Here is a 15,795-nt window from a genome sequence, read left to right on the forward strand (position 1 = left end):
TAAATAGGTGCTCCCCCTGCAACTTCAGCCAGCTTCCTTCTTCTTTCTGCAGACCTGGCCACAGAAGAGACAGGAAATGCCAATCGACAGAGCAGAGGTAGAGGGAGGGATGACTGCCCATCACATTCTGTTTAGGATTTGCTTGTGGGCAAAGAGGAACCCTTGCTGAAGCTCATCTGCCTGATGTTGCCCAAAATGCAAAGAAAACTCTGGCAATACACTGATGCACATGGAAAGAAATGGTGTCTGAGCCATTTGCAGGCATGCTTCACAACACCTTTTTATATAAAACATAGAAGGGAATAGCCAGAGAGTGAGTGCATTGCGGGCTGGATGAGGCACAATTCTTCTTCTCCGTAGATCCAGAGGAGTTAGCCGTGTTAGTCTGTAGTTGCAAAATAGTAAAGAGTCCAGTAGCATCTTTAAGACTAACCAACTTTATTGAGGCCTAAGCTTTTGAAAACCACATGCCTAAGTGGGTGTCATCAACATATTGATGGCACCCAATACCAATGCCTCAGACAACCTAAATCAAAAGTCTTTTAACCAAATGGAATCTGGTTTTCGAAAAGGCGCACTCACAACTTGCAAGTTGCTGCTCACAAATTGGATTTCTGGCTCACAACACTGCACCGCTTAGAGGGAACATTGGACAGTAGCCTCTTGTCAGTAACTTTACTGTAGCATAAACTTTTGAGAATCACAGTTCTTGCATCTGAAGAAGAGAACTGTGATTCTCGAAAGCTTGTGCTACAGTAAAGTTGGTTAGTCTTAAAGGTGCTACTGGACTCTTTTCTATTTTTCATAGTAAAACACTGTGTGGTTTTCTGACTGAAAATGTCCTGAGTTCGTCCACATTAGTTCACTCACATCCAGGATTGCAAATGTTTAAATGTTCCATTTCTTGTTTTATGATTTCTAGCTTACCTGTTTTCATACTTCTCACATTCCATGTTCCTCTTATGTGTGTCGTAGAGCTTTGGACATTCCTTTTGCATCTATTCATGTCCACAACTGGAGGTCCTTTCAGCTTTAATCCAGTCCCATCATTAAGAATAGTGCTATTCGTACTTGTCCTCGGCTCTTCCCCAGTAGCCAATTGAGTGCCATCTGACCTGGAGATCCTGTCTTCCAGCACTATATCTTTTTTTCATTTTGGATTGTCTCATCATAGGGTTTTCAAGTTAAGAGACCAGCAGAAGTGGCTTACCATTGCCTTCTTCCGCTTCACAGTACTAACCAGGGTTAGCAGAAGTGACACTGCCGTTGTCTGTGAACGATCCTCCGTCAGCATCACCTTCCACTACTGCTGCTGCTCTATAGCTGGCCTTCAAGAATTCCTCCACTCCCATCACCATTCGAACAGTCAGTTGTCTTCTGCTGATATGACCTTGATTCCTAAAAAGGGTGGATGCATCTTAGTCTGGTGTCTCAGCTTTGACCATTCTGCCTTGAGTGACTCTTCTAGAAGTTTAGATTCTTGACCAAGCCTGTGCTCTTGACGGTGTTGCTCTCAGCTTCACTGACACACTCAAAGCCCCTCACCGCGTTAAGGTGTGTATCCAGGAGGGAGCCATGGGACATATAGGAAAGTTTACCTGCAGTTTCCATACAGCTGACAGCACTTAGGCAGTCTCCTTGCTGTAAGTCAACAGCCGTCTCCTGTTTTTCATGTATTGAAGCCAAATTCAGCTTCACCTAAAAGACAGGATAAGCAAGAACCTTTAAGGATTCAATCAATCAATCAATCAATCAAGGATTTAAGGATTCTCAAGAGCCAGTTTCCAGTAACCCAAGTAGTTCAGTTACTATGATAAGTCTTTAAGGTGCTACTGGACTATGTATTGTCGAAGGCTTTCACGGCCAGAGAGCGATGGTTGTTGTGGGTTTTCCGGGCTGTATTGCCGTGGTCTTGGCATTGTAGTTCCTGACGTTTCCACACTGTGACACTGAGAGATCTCTGTCTTTTGGTGCTACACCTCTGAAGATGCCAGCCACAGCTGCTGGTGAAACGTCAGGAACTACAATGCCAAGACCATGGCAATACAGCCCGGAAAACCCACAACAACCATCGTGCTACTGGACTCTTTACTATTTTGCAATTACAGACTAACACAGCATCTATGATAAGGATGTGAAATAAATGTTAAGAGTATGTTATCTGCAGCCCTTTTTAATTCAAAATTATTGTCCTTTAAATCAGTACTTTAAAAAAAGCTTCCTCTGTTGTTTATTTCATGTCTGTTCCATAAAAATTAATTTAAATTGTGCCACAAAGGTGCACCTAATTTTTCATTTTATTTTTAAGAAGTCACCATTCACCTTGAATTCAAAGGTATCCCATACTGGTGTTTGAAATGCTTTCAAGGCACACTGTGGTTTGCAAACCAGAAAGCAACAGTCTGCTTATGACGAGCTCTCCCCGCGAGCGAAGGCCTGTGCCCCTGGCTCCTTCCTGGTGAGACCGGGGAGCTCTCTCTGCCACGGGGGCTTAGTAAATGTCCTCGTTTTGAAGCCTCGTTGAAACGGTTCCATTCCCACGGGCAAAGGTGTCAGTCAGCCTCAAAGTCTTCAGTTATTAGTTGGAGAGCAGAAGTGCCTGTTACATGAATAAAAAAATTGTTCAAAGGTTTCCATGTCACTCGAATAAAACATGGAATTGTTCTTAAAATACTTATATGCACCCCTTATCTCTCACCCTAGGAAGAATGTGCAAATTACGTCCGTGCCCTGCATCGGTACAACAGAACACACCTCCTGGCCTGTGGGACGGGGGCCTTTGATCCCATCTGTGCCTTTATCAGAGTTGGCCAGCAATCAGAGGTAGGCAATATACTGTTCAAATATGATGCCTTCTATGAACGCAAGTCGTCATGGGTCCTATCTGAAGGGAGCATCCCAACAAATGCACAATGCCCCATTAGCCACAGGAAAGTGAGTAGGAAGAGTTCTCACATCACTGTTGTCTTAAGGTGGTGGGATTCTCTTCCAACAAAGCTTTGGGGGTCAGACAGCAGACTCCAGGCAGAGCCTTCGGGGAAAGAGGACAGACGTTTGCTCCTGCTACTCAGACCATTTTGATACCTGAGCCTGCCTGCAGGGAGGGTGGGATAAAACCCCCATCAATCAATCATTCAGATTGTTCCCATCTTCGTTGCGTGTGTATCTAAGGTTGACATCCCAAGGATTCAGACTGTGACTGAATGAGTGAATAAGTATTTGGCAACAACTCGCATCAACACGGCAGTTCAAAGCCCCAGGATCTGCGACCCATTGTGGGCCCGGCCCATCTTCTCCTCTGCGCACTCTGCTGCGTGAACGGCCTGGGATCCCCAAAGGGAGGGGGGCCCCCCCTTCCTTTTTAGGGCTGAAAAATGCACATCAGTAGCCCAGAGAGGAGAATTCTTGGTTTGACAGGAGAACCTCCCTCAGTAAAAAAAGGTTTGTGAAACGTACTGAACAGCAGGAGCACGCCCGACTTGGAGCCAGTTGTGGGGATGGTACCGTAGAACCCAGACGGGACAAACACGCCTCCAGGTAGGCAGAACTTAGTGCATGGGAGGAGATGGCCCTATGCTTTTGTACCATCCATGCTGCAACACTGAAATTGTAAGGTGTGGTAAATGACTGTAAGATGTGGCCTAGAACACTTGAAATTGTTCGGCATAACTGTCCTTATTTTGCAAAGCACTTTCATGGTTCATTTATTACTTTCTTGGAGAAATCTCAGTCTCAGGTGCACTAGTGTTCTTATTGTGCGTGGGGGGGGGGGGAGTAATGTGTGAGCCAAATTATACCGTATCAAAAGAAACATAGTACCGGCCTGATCCTGCAACTTTGGGAGTGGCAAATGCCCTTTGCCACTCTCAGCAACTTCTCTTGTTCTTCACTCAGACATTCTAAAGTCCCCTGTGTCATTTCAGGCTCGTACAAAATCAGCACGCGCAGTGTGTGCATAGGCATGGTTTTGTACCACTAAAAGAGCAAGTGCGGTCCAGGGGATATGCTGTTACTCACCCGGGTTCAGCTTTTTCCTTAGCAACTAAATCTGTGACTGCCCTTGAGAAAATACTGTCATGAGTCTCACCCAATGACCACTTGACCAACTGGTTTGAACCAAAATAGCCTTTATTCCCAAGGCTTTCAGGAGTAGGAAGGATGGAACTAGTATTAGTAAGAAATACAAAGAATGGAGAGGTAAACGTAATTTGACATCTGTTTGTTGCATGAACATAAACTCACAGTAGAGAGAATGAAGTGACTTATGGGTATAAATATCAATTAATCTCTCGTCAGTCACAGGAAGAAAGTGGAGTAAATGTGTGCTGTTCCAAGGACCTCCTTTCCATTTGCAAATGCTGTCGAAACATGCTGTAATGTTTGCCAGAATGGTTTGCATTTTATTATAAACAATAAATCACTGTGTGTTTACATATAAACTGTGGCATAATTCCCAACAAGAAAAAAGTATTACTGACTTATTTCCCGGGGAGGGATTCTGACAGATTGAAGGGGTTCCACTGTTTCTGAGAGCACAGAACACCTCCACCTGATTGCTTGGAACAGAATTCATGAGATATATTTACATTGGTGTAAAAATACTGTATACACATTACATTTTTTCCATCCAATGTTACACTGATTTCAAAAGTGTGGTTTTAGTCAGGGCTATTACTATAGGAATGACATTAAGATCCAGGTACTCTGTGGTCAAGAGACATGGGTATCATGTCAGTGTGAACGTGGTCCCTATTTTTGTGGTCCATATATTTTGTTTTGTTAGGATTTCTCCTAATAACCATTATTGATCTCTTCCCTGTTTGTAGTCTGTGTGTTTATACATTTTACTGAATTGTATTGTCGAAGGCTTTCACGGCCGGAGAACGATGGTTGTTGGGGGTTTTCCGGGCTGTATTGCCGTGGTCTTGGCATTGTAGTTCCTGACATTTCGCCAGCAGCTGTGGCTGGCATCTTCAGAGGTGTAGCACCAAAAGACAGAGATCTCTCAGTGTCACAGTGTGGAAAAGATGTAGGTCATTTGTATCTACTCAGGAGGGGTGGGGTTGAGCTGAGTCATCCTGTAAGAGTTTCCCAGGGTGTGGAATGCTAATGGCGGGAGGCTTCACTGAGTCATTCTGTAGGAGTTTCCCAGGGTGTGGAATGCTAATGGCGGGAGGCTTCACTGTATCTTTTGCATACACTACTATCCAGAAGTGTATCCCCCATCCTGTATTTGTGCTTCCCATTTTTGTGGCCCAGATGTAATACTGTGCACTTGTCTTTGTTGAATTGCATCCTATTCACAGCTGCCCACTTCTCCAGAGTATTCAGGTCTTGTTGACTTTTAACTCTATCTTCTTGGGTGTTTGCCACTCCTCCCAATTTGGTATCATCAGCAAATTCAATGAGTAGCCCGTTTACCCCTTCATCCAGATCATTGATAAAAATATTGAAAAGTACCGGGCCCAAAACCAAGCCCTGTGGCACCCCACTGGACACCTCCCTCCAATCTGATGAAACGCCATTGAGCACCACTCGTTTTGCTGCGGTCCTTTAACCAGTTCCCTATCCACCAAACTGTCCTATAGTCCAGTCGGCAATTTTCCAGTTTACCCATTAGAATGTCATGGGGGACCTCATCAAAAGCTTTACTTAAATCCAGATAAATCACATTGACAGAGTTCCTATGATCCAGTAAGCTCATCATTCAATCAAAGAAGGAAACCAGGTTGGTCTGACAAGATCTGTTGGGGACAAAACCATGTTGACTTCCCCTGATCACTAAGCGGTCCTTCAGATGCTTACAGATCAATCCCTTCACTTACAGAGCCCACCCTTCACTCGCTCCTTTCCCTTCCAGCACACTCCCCCACGGAATGACTCTCATCAAGCCTCTGAGTTCATTGAAGTCGACCCTACGAAAATCTAACCTATGAGTCTGGCTACGAACTTCCTTGGCCCCCCACAGCAACTGGAATTCAAGGAGGACATGGTCACTTCCCCCTAAGGTCCCCACCACCTTTACCCCATTTACCATTTCTTCCCTGTTGGTTAATATTAAGTCTAGTATGGCCGAGCCCCTTGTAGCTTCCTCCAGCATTTGAAAAAGGAAGTTATCAGCCAGGCAGGTCAGGAAGTTGCGTGATTCTTGTCGCTTTGCAGAGCTTGTCTCCCAACACACATCGGGGAAGTTGAAGTCACCCATAATCATAAGGTTCTGATGTATGGATACTCTACCAATCTGTTCAAGGAGGGCAGCATCCATTTCCTCTCCCTGGTCAGGCGGTCTTTGTTGCTTGCTGCCTTAGGGATCTTTTCTTGGGTGGAAAAGTGGCATAGAAATGTTTTAAATAAATAAAATATTTAAAAATCCACATTTAAATAAGCTGAGGGCCAAACTGGCAGTCACATATAACATCAGTGAACAGATGTTCCCAAGTGCTCTGGGGCTCAAAAGTGCTCAGGAGTGTGGTGTGGGGACAGGACAGGCTCCATGTCCTCATCCGCTCTGTTTTCCTGATCCATACAGCCACTTTTGCCCTGGTGTGGGGCACTGTGTGTTGCAGAGAGTGCCCAGGCCCCCCGGTGGCTGTCTCAGCTTGGGGAAATGGTGTGGGAGGGAAGGCTGAAGCTCCTCTTCTCTCCACATTGCATTCCTGAGCTGAATCAGGACCTGGAACACTTGGGAGCTTTAGTTCTCTGATGTTCCACGGGGCTGCAAGTCAATTTAATGTGCCTCTGAACTGAACTGCGTCACATGCATCATCTATGGTGGCACTGAGTCTTGCCCTTCTGACAACTCACTGCAAGTCTACGGAGCCTCAGTTTCCACATCAGGGTTAAAGAAACCCTCAGGTCTAAGGAGTGATCCACACACTAGCAATAATGATCTTTGACGAAGTCTCAAGGGATTGCTATGTGGTTAAAAGGAACAGTATGATCCCAACAGAGTAAAACCAGAAATCGTTTATTAATGGGAATATTACAAATATTTGGCTGGGGAATTAGGGTCTCCCATGCTGATTAAATAATAACAAGTGCTCACATGTGTCGTGCTACAAGCTAATGAAAGACTCGGCCATTCCAGTCATCCAAATATTGTCCAAGTTACTCTACTCAAAAGGGGAGGTCAGAGGCTAGAGGAAGGGAGAGTGGAGCTACTGATCCCTTGAAAGTTTACATAGGGGCCAGGTATGAAGATGGGATCAGCAAGTAATCCAAAAGGGAAGAGGAGCAGGTGTTACCCAAGGAGGAGGTCTCCTTGTGAGTTGGAGGAATTAGTGGGCAAGGAGGTGGATAACTTGAGAGATCTCCACTTATGTACATGAGGATTGTTCCTGCTAAAGGCCTCTTTCAAAAAGAGAGGCAGATGTTTTGATCAAAAATGTTTTTTTTTCCATTGAAGATGATGAAGATCAACAGCACTCAAAAACACACACAGTGCATCAATGCAGAAGATCTCAGACAGAGGTCCAAGGGTGGATGCTGGATCTGAGGGCATGCACACAACTATGGCAGAGGGGTAGTCCAAGTATATTGTGGAATGTACTCTGGGGCAAGATGGCATCTTCTGCCCCAAAATTAGACATGGGCATGAACGAAAAAAAACCCAGAACACCCTGTTCGTCATTCGGTGCCAGCCACAAACAACGAACAACGAACATGGACGAACATGAACTGTTCCCGGACGTGTTCGTTGTTTATTGTTCGTGGGGGCCAGAACCCCTACCCCAACCCCCCACACTTAGCCTCCCCTCAAACCCACTTACCTGGCCCTTTAAAAATCCCTTTAAACTATCAGCTGGCAGATGACAGGGGGGGATTCCCCCCTGCTGCCTGCCAGCTGATAGTTTAAAGGGCCCTTTCCTGACACATGCAAGGGGCATGGCCCTTTAAACACCCCACAAACTGACCTTCCCAATGTCCAATACCCACCAAATTTCCAGGGGACATAGTCCTCACTGTCCTCTGAAGACCCCCCACGTTTCAGAGAGATTGCACCCCGGGAAAGGCATGATCCACAGGTCTCCCCCTTGGCTGTCATTTTCTCTTAACAGAGGCAAAAATAGGATTCTCTGCTGGAAGTACTTTGAAAGGTTAAAGCCAGAAGGAAAGCCAGAAGGAGTTCAGACAGAGTTCAGTCCCTCCCAGCCTACGGTTGCCAAGGAGATTGATTGCAGCAGGTGCCAGACTCTCTGGCTTGCTGAACGGCTGCCGAAGGCAACGAACAAGGCTTGCAACGACCACCTGCTTGTTTAGGATGGGGCCTCACGAACAGCTTGTTCGAGAACAGCAGATTAGGCTGTTCGTTGGTTTTTCCTGATCGTAATGCTGTTCGTGCCCATGTCTACCCAAAACAGTAACTTAACGGTTGTCCCTGGGGCGGGACAAAGGACTAGAAAGCTATCTCCAGGGCAAGACAATGAACTGGGAAAGTTTGATTACTTTCCTGGGTGAAACTAAAGTTATCAACAGTGACTGATGACCTGTGATAGATAGGTGTGTAAATCTATCAGAGCCCTGAATCGCCTGAAAATTGGGGAGTGGATAAGGAAAGATTGGTAGGGTGTTTTAAAGTAATTAATTCCAGAACTCCGGGAAGACCAGTCTTAGGATCTTTACACATCTCCAGGGCGTGGGGCTGAAAGCTGGCCTTGCTTGACATCTCACATGTTAGTAATTTTCTGTCTCCCAGCCAGGATCTGACTTCCATATTTCTGCCTGGCTTGGGCAGTATTTTGTGTATGGAGAGGGGCTTATGGCATAAACTTTCTTAATATTATGATGGAAAGTCTGACCACTAACACAGGAACTCTCAGATGGGGAATTCCCCTCCTCCCAGCTGAAGCCGGGAAAGCCCCCAAAGGGTTTTAAACTTCAGCTGAAAGGAAGGGGATTCCCCCCACAGCTGAAGCCTCCCTCCCTTCCCTCCCTTTCTCTTTCTCTTTCTCTTTCTCTTTCTCTTTCTCTTTCTCTTTCTCTTTCTCTTTCTCTTTCTCTTTCCCTTTCCCTTTCCCTTTCCCTTTCCCTTTCCCTTTCCCTTTCCCTTTCCCTTTCCCTTTCTTTCTTTCTTTCTTTCTCTCTCTCTCTCTCTCTCTCTTTTTCATCTTTCCCTCCTTCCCTCCCTTCCTTCCTTCAAAATGGTTAAAAACTACTTAGCATCCTAGAGCTCTGAATCCCCCCTGCTGTGCTTCCCAGTTGTGGCTGTATCCCTCTCTTCACCCATCCATCTATTTTTGTTTTGATGTAAATTTTAATTTAACAGTTGTAATAGATGTAATTTTAATTTAGTAGTTGTTAATAGATGTAAATAGTTTGCTTCGTGCTGCAGTCTGCAGAGCTCTCTCTGTAGCCAGTCCCTTTGTAGACAGTCACTCATTTCAGCACAGGCCTCTGAGATAACTCCCGGCCGTGTCGAGAGTGAAAAGATAAAATATTTAAAACAGCAAACAGCTGTCCAAAGGGATGTCCAGGTTATCCCCAGCAATGTGCAGCCTAGATGCCAGAAAAGCTTAATTAAAACATAAACGAGATAAAATGAAATTAAAAACCCCCAAGCTACAGGTTACACGTCTGCTCTTGTCGCCACCTTGTTGTGGAATCCTTTCCATGACTTTCCCTTCTTTCTTTCTTTCTTTCTTTCTTTCTTTCTTTCTTTCTTTCTTTCTTTCTTTCTTTCTTTCTTTCTTTCTTTCTTTCTTTCTTTCTTTCTTTCTTTCTTTCTCTCTCTCTCTCTCTCTCCCCTTCTTTCTATGTCTTTTCTTCTTTCCTTCTTTCCTTTCCTCCATTCCTTTCTCTTTCCATGTCTTTCTCTTTCCTTCTTTCCTCCCTCCCTTCTTTCCTTCTTTCTTTCCTTCCTCCCTCCCTTCCTTCCTCTTTCCTTCTTTCCATGTCTTTCCTTCCCTCCCTCCCTCCCTCCCTCCCTCCCTTTCTTTCTTTCTTTCTTTCTTTCTTTCTTTCTTTCTTTCTTTCTTTCTTTTCCTTCCTTCCTTCCTTCCTTCCTTCCTTCCTTCCTTCCATGTCTTTCCATCTTTCTCTCTCTCTCTCTCTCTCTTTGTCTTCTGGGGGGTGGCCATAACATGCACGATGACATCACTTCCCAAAAGTGATGTCATTGCATGGTCCCAGGAACACGTGCGCAGTCCTGGGAACACATGCACACTTTGTGCATGCGCATATAATTACAGGGGTGCCACCTCCTGCCAGGAGTTGTCCCAGGTGAAAGTTCCCCCACCTCTTTCCGCAGAAAAAGCCCTGTCCCTAAGAGACATGCCAGGAGGGTCTACAGACCCCTCTGCAACTCTGATGTCATCAAAAACCACATGGGGCCAGACAGAGAATATCTTGCAAATGAGCATAGCTCAGTGAAAAGGTACTGGGATAGCATGCCTGAGGCTTCTGGAGCGACTCCCCACATGAGCAGGGGGAGAGGTGGGTTAAAGTCTAAGGTCTGATTCCCTCCCCCCCAAACAGCATACGAGGGAATAGGCTGGCCTAGCCGATGAGGTGCCCCAGAAAGCCATCTTTTTGGCTGCCAATCGTTCCCCAAGTTCTCCTCCTCGCGTCCTTGGCGACAGCAGCATTGTGAGGACCTCAGACCACCACCACCCATGTCCAACCATCTGCCTAGCTTACAAGACACCAGCAGTGCTTTGTAGAGTGTAGAACCCCCTCCAAGCCCCTATCCCCAGGGTAGACAAATATGGACAACACTTCCAGTCCCACTCTGCCCCTCAGTGTGTCTGAAGGGGAAGAGGGGGGAGGATGAGAAGCTAAGTGTAGCTTCAGCCTCCAGAGTGCCACTGGGCACTGCTCTGTTGCTCAGCACAACAAAACAGAAGTCCTCTGCCACCTGGAACATCTTCTGGAGTCACCCCATCCATACCAGTCCATCCTCTGGGATGCAAGAAGGGGCAGCCCTATGGGGAAGTGACAGATGGGGGAGCTGGGGCAGGGAGGGGCATTGAGCTACTGCCATCCAGAGGCACGCAAACAGACCAGGAGAGAGTTGTGGTACAACCAGACTCTATTGAACTGCCAAATGTGAAGAGGATGTCTGGGTGCAGGTCGCCAACTCCCTTCACCTGGGGTGGCAACTGGGGCTGTGCCTGCTGCTCCTCAGAACCTTTTGGAGCCAAGTTGAGCCAGCCATTCTGCTGCTACTGAGCAAGTGAGGCAGACTCACAAGTCAGATGGTTGTCTCAGGTGGGATTCCCCTGGAACCGGGCTGGAGATGCAGTCTGAGAGGATTGCCAGGGACTGTGTGGTCCATGCACCCATCTCTCCCAGTTGGATTGCCACCTGCCTGAAGAAAAACAGCAATATGTGCAGCAATGGGAAAGCCACCTCAGGAGGGCCATGCTCTGTTCTCTGCCCGAATGGGAGGGTCCAGCCAAGGCAGTCTGCACGCAGCCCTGCCCCTCCCCATACACGGCGGCTCTGTCAAGCACAGTTGCCTGGGGAGTTCCCTCTTGGTCAGGCAGGGGCCAGGTTACCTAGGGGGCAGGGACTGTCCTTCCCCCCCCCCATGCCGCCAGCCTCGCACAAAAGAGGCCAGCATTTGGGGGGAGGCCCCGGCCCATGTACCAGGGGAACAAGGGAGGCAGCTGTGGACGAGCAAGCTGTGGAAACAGCCTCCCAGCTCCCTCTCACCTGCCAGGGTGCCCTCGCCTCTTCGAGCCGAGACTCTGGAGATGGGGGACCTTACCTGTTAGCGTTCTGGAATGGGAGATGTTAGTCAGACATTAAGGGACTTAGCTCTCCAATTGTGTAAAGTGCCTGCTATGCACTCTCCCTGCCACTGAAGTGCCGCACACTCAAAGTCCCCACGACAGAAGGATCTCTGGCAGTCTCGTGCCACACCTCCCATTTACCAGGTTCATAGGCACCCTGGCTGGAGTTTATGTAGGGGGTGGGAATTATTGGGTGCCAGGGAGGGGGCTTGGCTGCTGCCAGGGCACATGGCAGATTGATTGTGGGTTTAGGTGGCATTCTGTACTCCTCTGGACCATTTGGGTGGGGCCATGCATGGGGAGCAATCAACTTTCCCCATAAAATGGACGCCTATGGCTATGCCACCTTTTTCATGGTGTAACGTTCTGCAGCTGTTAGTGGAGTTCCCAAGCCTGGAGCCCCTTTTGGAGCGAACTCCTGCCCCACCTCCAGGCTGCCCCCTCTGATGCCAGTGCCGGGGTTTATGCTCAAGATCCATAGAGGCCGGGCTTTGGCAGCCCTCACGGGCATGAAACCCTGGCGGGGCACCACAGAAGAGCTCCATCAATGTAATTTGGCTTTACAACGGTGTAACTGCCAGATACACCGACATGGGGGCTCATCAGCTCCCTAAGCTCCTTTTAGGATTGCTCTGTTTTCTCCGCCACCTCCCCTTCCTCATGTTCTGCATAGATCAAATAGTACAAGGGCCACATGACCCACAATGAAATTAGCATGTACCCATACTATGTAAAAGGCACGGCACAATTCATTGCTCCTCAGATTATGTACACTCCATGTTAGGACTGAAAAAATTATGAAACAAGTTAGTTAACTAAAATATGTCAATATTTGGCTGATTTTAGAGGCAAGAATTTCATATGTATTATGTTGAAACTTATCAGCATGCGATCATCTATGGCTCTCCAAGAACAACAGAGAGGTCGAATGTTAGGAGGAAAATCTAGCTGCAAACCAAACGCGCTGAGTAATTACAGATCATGCAGTACATGCAGCATATTTGTCAAATGATATATTAACATCCCGGTCCGGATTTCTTTTAAGGAGGAGGAGCTTGTTTGCAGTATGAATTTTGCCACAAGCCTCCTCAAGGCACACGTGTCGCCCTCTTCTGCCAGAGGGTGGGGGGGGGGGATACACACTTGCTCATTATTGTGAGCAGGGCCTTTTTTCTGGCAAAAGAGGTGGTGGAACTCAGTGGGTTGCCAGCATAGGGGGCAACTCTTGGCGGGAGGTGGTGCCCCTGGTACCACATGTGCGCGTTCAAAGAGTACACATGCTCTCAGGGCCAATGATGTCACTTTGGGTCAGCTGGAACAAGGGGGGAGTTTTTAAAAGTTTAAATCGCCCTTGGCAAAAATGGTCACATGGCTGGTGGCCCCGCCCCCTGATCTTCAGACAAAGGGAAGTTTAGATTGCCCTCCGTGCTACTCCAGTGGCGCAGAGGGCAATCTAAGCTCCCCTCTGTCTGGAGATCAGGGGGCGGGGCCACCAGCCATGTGACCATTTTCAAGAGGTTCCGGAACTTTGTTCCACCGCGTTCCTGCTGAAAAAAAGTCCTGATTGTGAGGCTAAGCCGAGGCTCGTTGCAGTTGGTGAAGGCATTGCGGAAGAGGAACCAGTCTTCATTTTAAATTCCACTGCGCTGCTCAGATGCTGCTATAGAGTATTTTGTTTCTGTTTTACACCCTTTAATATAACATGCAAATAGATTTCCTTAATTCTTTCAATGCTCTGAACACACATGCAAAATTCTCCAACTTTCACAGGGGAACAATGAAATCAACAGATACAGCTGGCACAGGATCTAAATGTGGAATGTGAGAGCCCTTAGAGATAGGGGCACAGAGAGAGAGAGAAAACTTAAAACCAACAAGCTGAAAAGCCCTTTATTAACGGTCCCCATGAGCAAAATTAAACTGTGGCTCAGCCCCACCCCCCATATATGACAAGAAAAGGAAATATGGATAAAGGAACATTATTATATTAATGAGACATCTGTTACAGCGGATTAGTTCTATTATTCAGCCACAAGGCCTTGAGAATTCTGTTTCATCTTGTGGTAGAGAAGTTGACTTGAATCTACAAACAGAAGAGTTGGTCTAAGGGGGCTTTCTAGATGGCCTCTGGCATCTTAAAAAGCTCACATGTAGATTGTGGCAGGAACTTTTGTTCTCTGGACTTTGTAACCCTCTTTCTTTTCTGAAAACTGGGTGTGCTGCCATCTTTGAGGGTCTGAGACCCATTTTTAAAAATAATAAATACTACGTTGCATAACTTTTGATTTGCTTGCATTGAGCATTTATTTATTACAAAATAACTTTGTGATTGTTGGAAGAGGAGGACTCAACACTATCTCTTTCCTCAGGTTTCAGAGGAGGACAAACCAAAGAGTTAGAAAGATAGAGAGGCCAGGGCACCCTGTTCACTGTCGATTGCTCTGACTATCCTTTCATATGTAGACTGCTATTCTCAGGTCTTCCTCCTCTTGACCTCCTCCTCCTCTCCTCTCCTCTTCCTGGCTTTGTGCCAGACGCCATCTATTCCTGATTTCCAGGCTGCCACTTCTCTGGCTGCCCCCTGACCCAGGGAATCCCGTTCCCATTGACTAAGGGCCAAGATACACATGACGAATGACACTTGAATGGCAAGTGTATTTCTCCCTGTTCACTTGCTCTCCACTCAATCCACTTGCCGTTCAAGTGTCATTCGTCGTGTGTAGCTTGGCCCCCAGACACAGCTCACAGTTGAGCCAAAGAGATGAATGCTTCCCGTGTGTCCATAGCAGAGGTTTGTTTAGAGGTGCGGTAAAAAAGGAGTCACTTCCCCATCCACATGGAAGAGGCTCGGTAGAGACAAAGGGAGGAAAAGAGGTTGTAAAATCACACTTAAAACAGGAAGATAAGTGGTAAGATCTCAAATGTCCCTCTCTCCTTTGGAGGGACTACAATTCCCATGAAGGCATATTCTTAAAGGGGCAACACATATTTCTGATAGAGCTAATACAAAGATTTCTAAGCTGCAGCTAACAGCACTCCATCTCTCCTTCTCCTCCCTCCATCTTGGAACCACGCATGCAGGACTTGTCCCAGCATCCGGGCCCATCCTAAGACTAGATAGGTAGATAGGTTCTCTCTCTCCTCCTTTCCTGTCTTATTTCCTTTCTAATTTCCTTATTTCCTTTCTAAATTTAAGCAAGTGTATGCTTTGTTATTTTCTCTCCTGCACACACACCAGCCAGCAGAACCAGCTCACAGCCACCTATAATCACGCTTCCACTGCTAAACAATAAACTCTGCTAATGGCCCAAACATGGAATACTTTCATTAGGTTTCTGGGGCCAATGTATGATTTATTTTTCAGTGATGATGTTTGAAACAAATGTTAAATGCCCTAGCCATATTTGCTGGATTTATGCTGCTTCTGACTTCAGTTAAATTGTCATCGATAAAGCTAATTTCTGTATTTCCAAATCAAGTTTAATCATGCAAATATGACTTTGTCAAGCAATAGAAGGAGGGGGGGAAACACATTGTCTTCCTAAAAAGCCAGTCATAGCCTTTCCTAAATTTATTCTACCTAGGAGGTTGACAGTTGGTACCTCCTTTTCCATTAGTGGTCACCAGCACTGGTGCCTTAGTTACAACACCAAGGAGCAACTAGATCTTCCTGTTTAAAACTCACCCCCCAAATAAGTGATTTATACCTCATGGCTCACACTCCCCATGCGCATGCGGTGGGAGTGGGGACCTGGGTCGGTCTCAAGTTCTCTTTTTTCCCTTCCTCACTCCTTGCCACACGAAGCTTGGGTCCGAGGTGCGTACATCTGTGCAACGATCCATTTGCTAGGGGAAAATGTATGGATGAATTGGGCAAGTAGCTCGTCTGTGCATACGGTTGTCTAATTGTAAGCCTCAGGTCACATGTGATGCTCTGCACATGGCTTTTGTTGGACAGTCATTATTTGTATGGCATATGAAATAAACCATCAGAGCCTACTGTAAGTTCCTGCCAAGAAGCTGCTCGCAGTCCTCTGTGTGTTACGGCCTCTCTGTTTTCGCC

General features: G+C 46.6%; 1 protein-coding gene across 1 annotated transcript in view; it reads left to right on the forward strand.

The window, feature by feature from the left end:
• The window catches only part of SEMA3E (semaphorin 3E), a 222,030-nt gene that overhangs the window by 127,363 nt on the left and 78,872 nt on the right, over window positions 1-15,795 (forward strand). The window contains exon 4 of the mRNA XM_055000402.1: window positions 2,704-2,823. Coding sequence (XP_054856377.1) covers window positions 2,704-2,823 — 120 coding nt within the window. The remainder of the gene's footprint in view (window positions 1-2,703; window positions 2,824-15,795) is intronic.

The sequence above is a fragment of the Eublepharis macularius genome, chromosome 16, assembly GCF_028583425.1.
Source record: "Eublepharis macularius isolate TG4126 chromosome 16, MPM_Emac_v1.0, whole genome shotgun sequence".
NCBI lineage: Eukaryota > Metazoa > Chordata > Lepidosauria > Squamata > Eublepharidae > Eublepharis > Eublepharis macularius.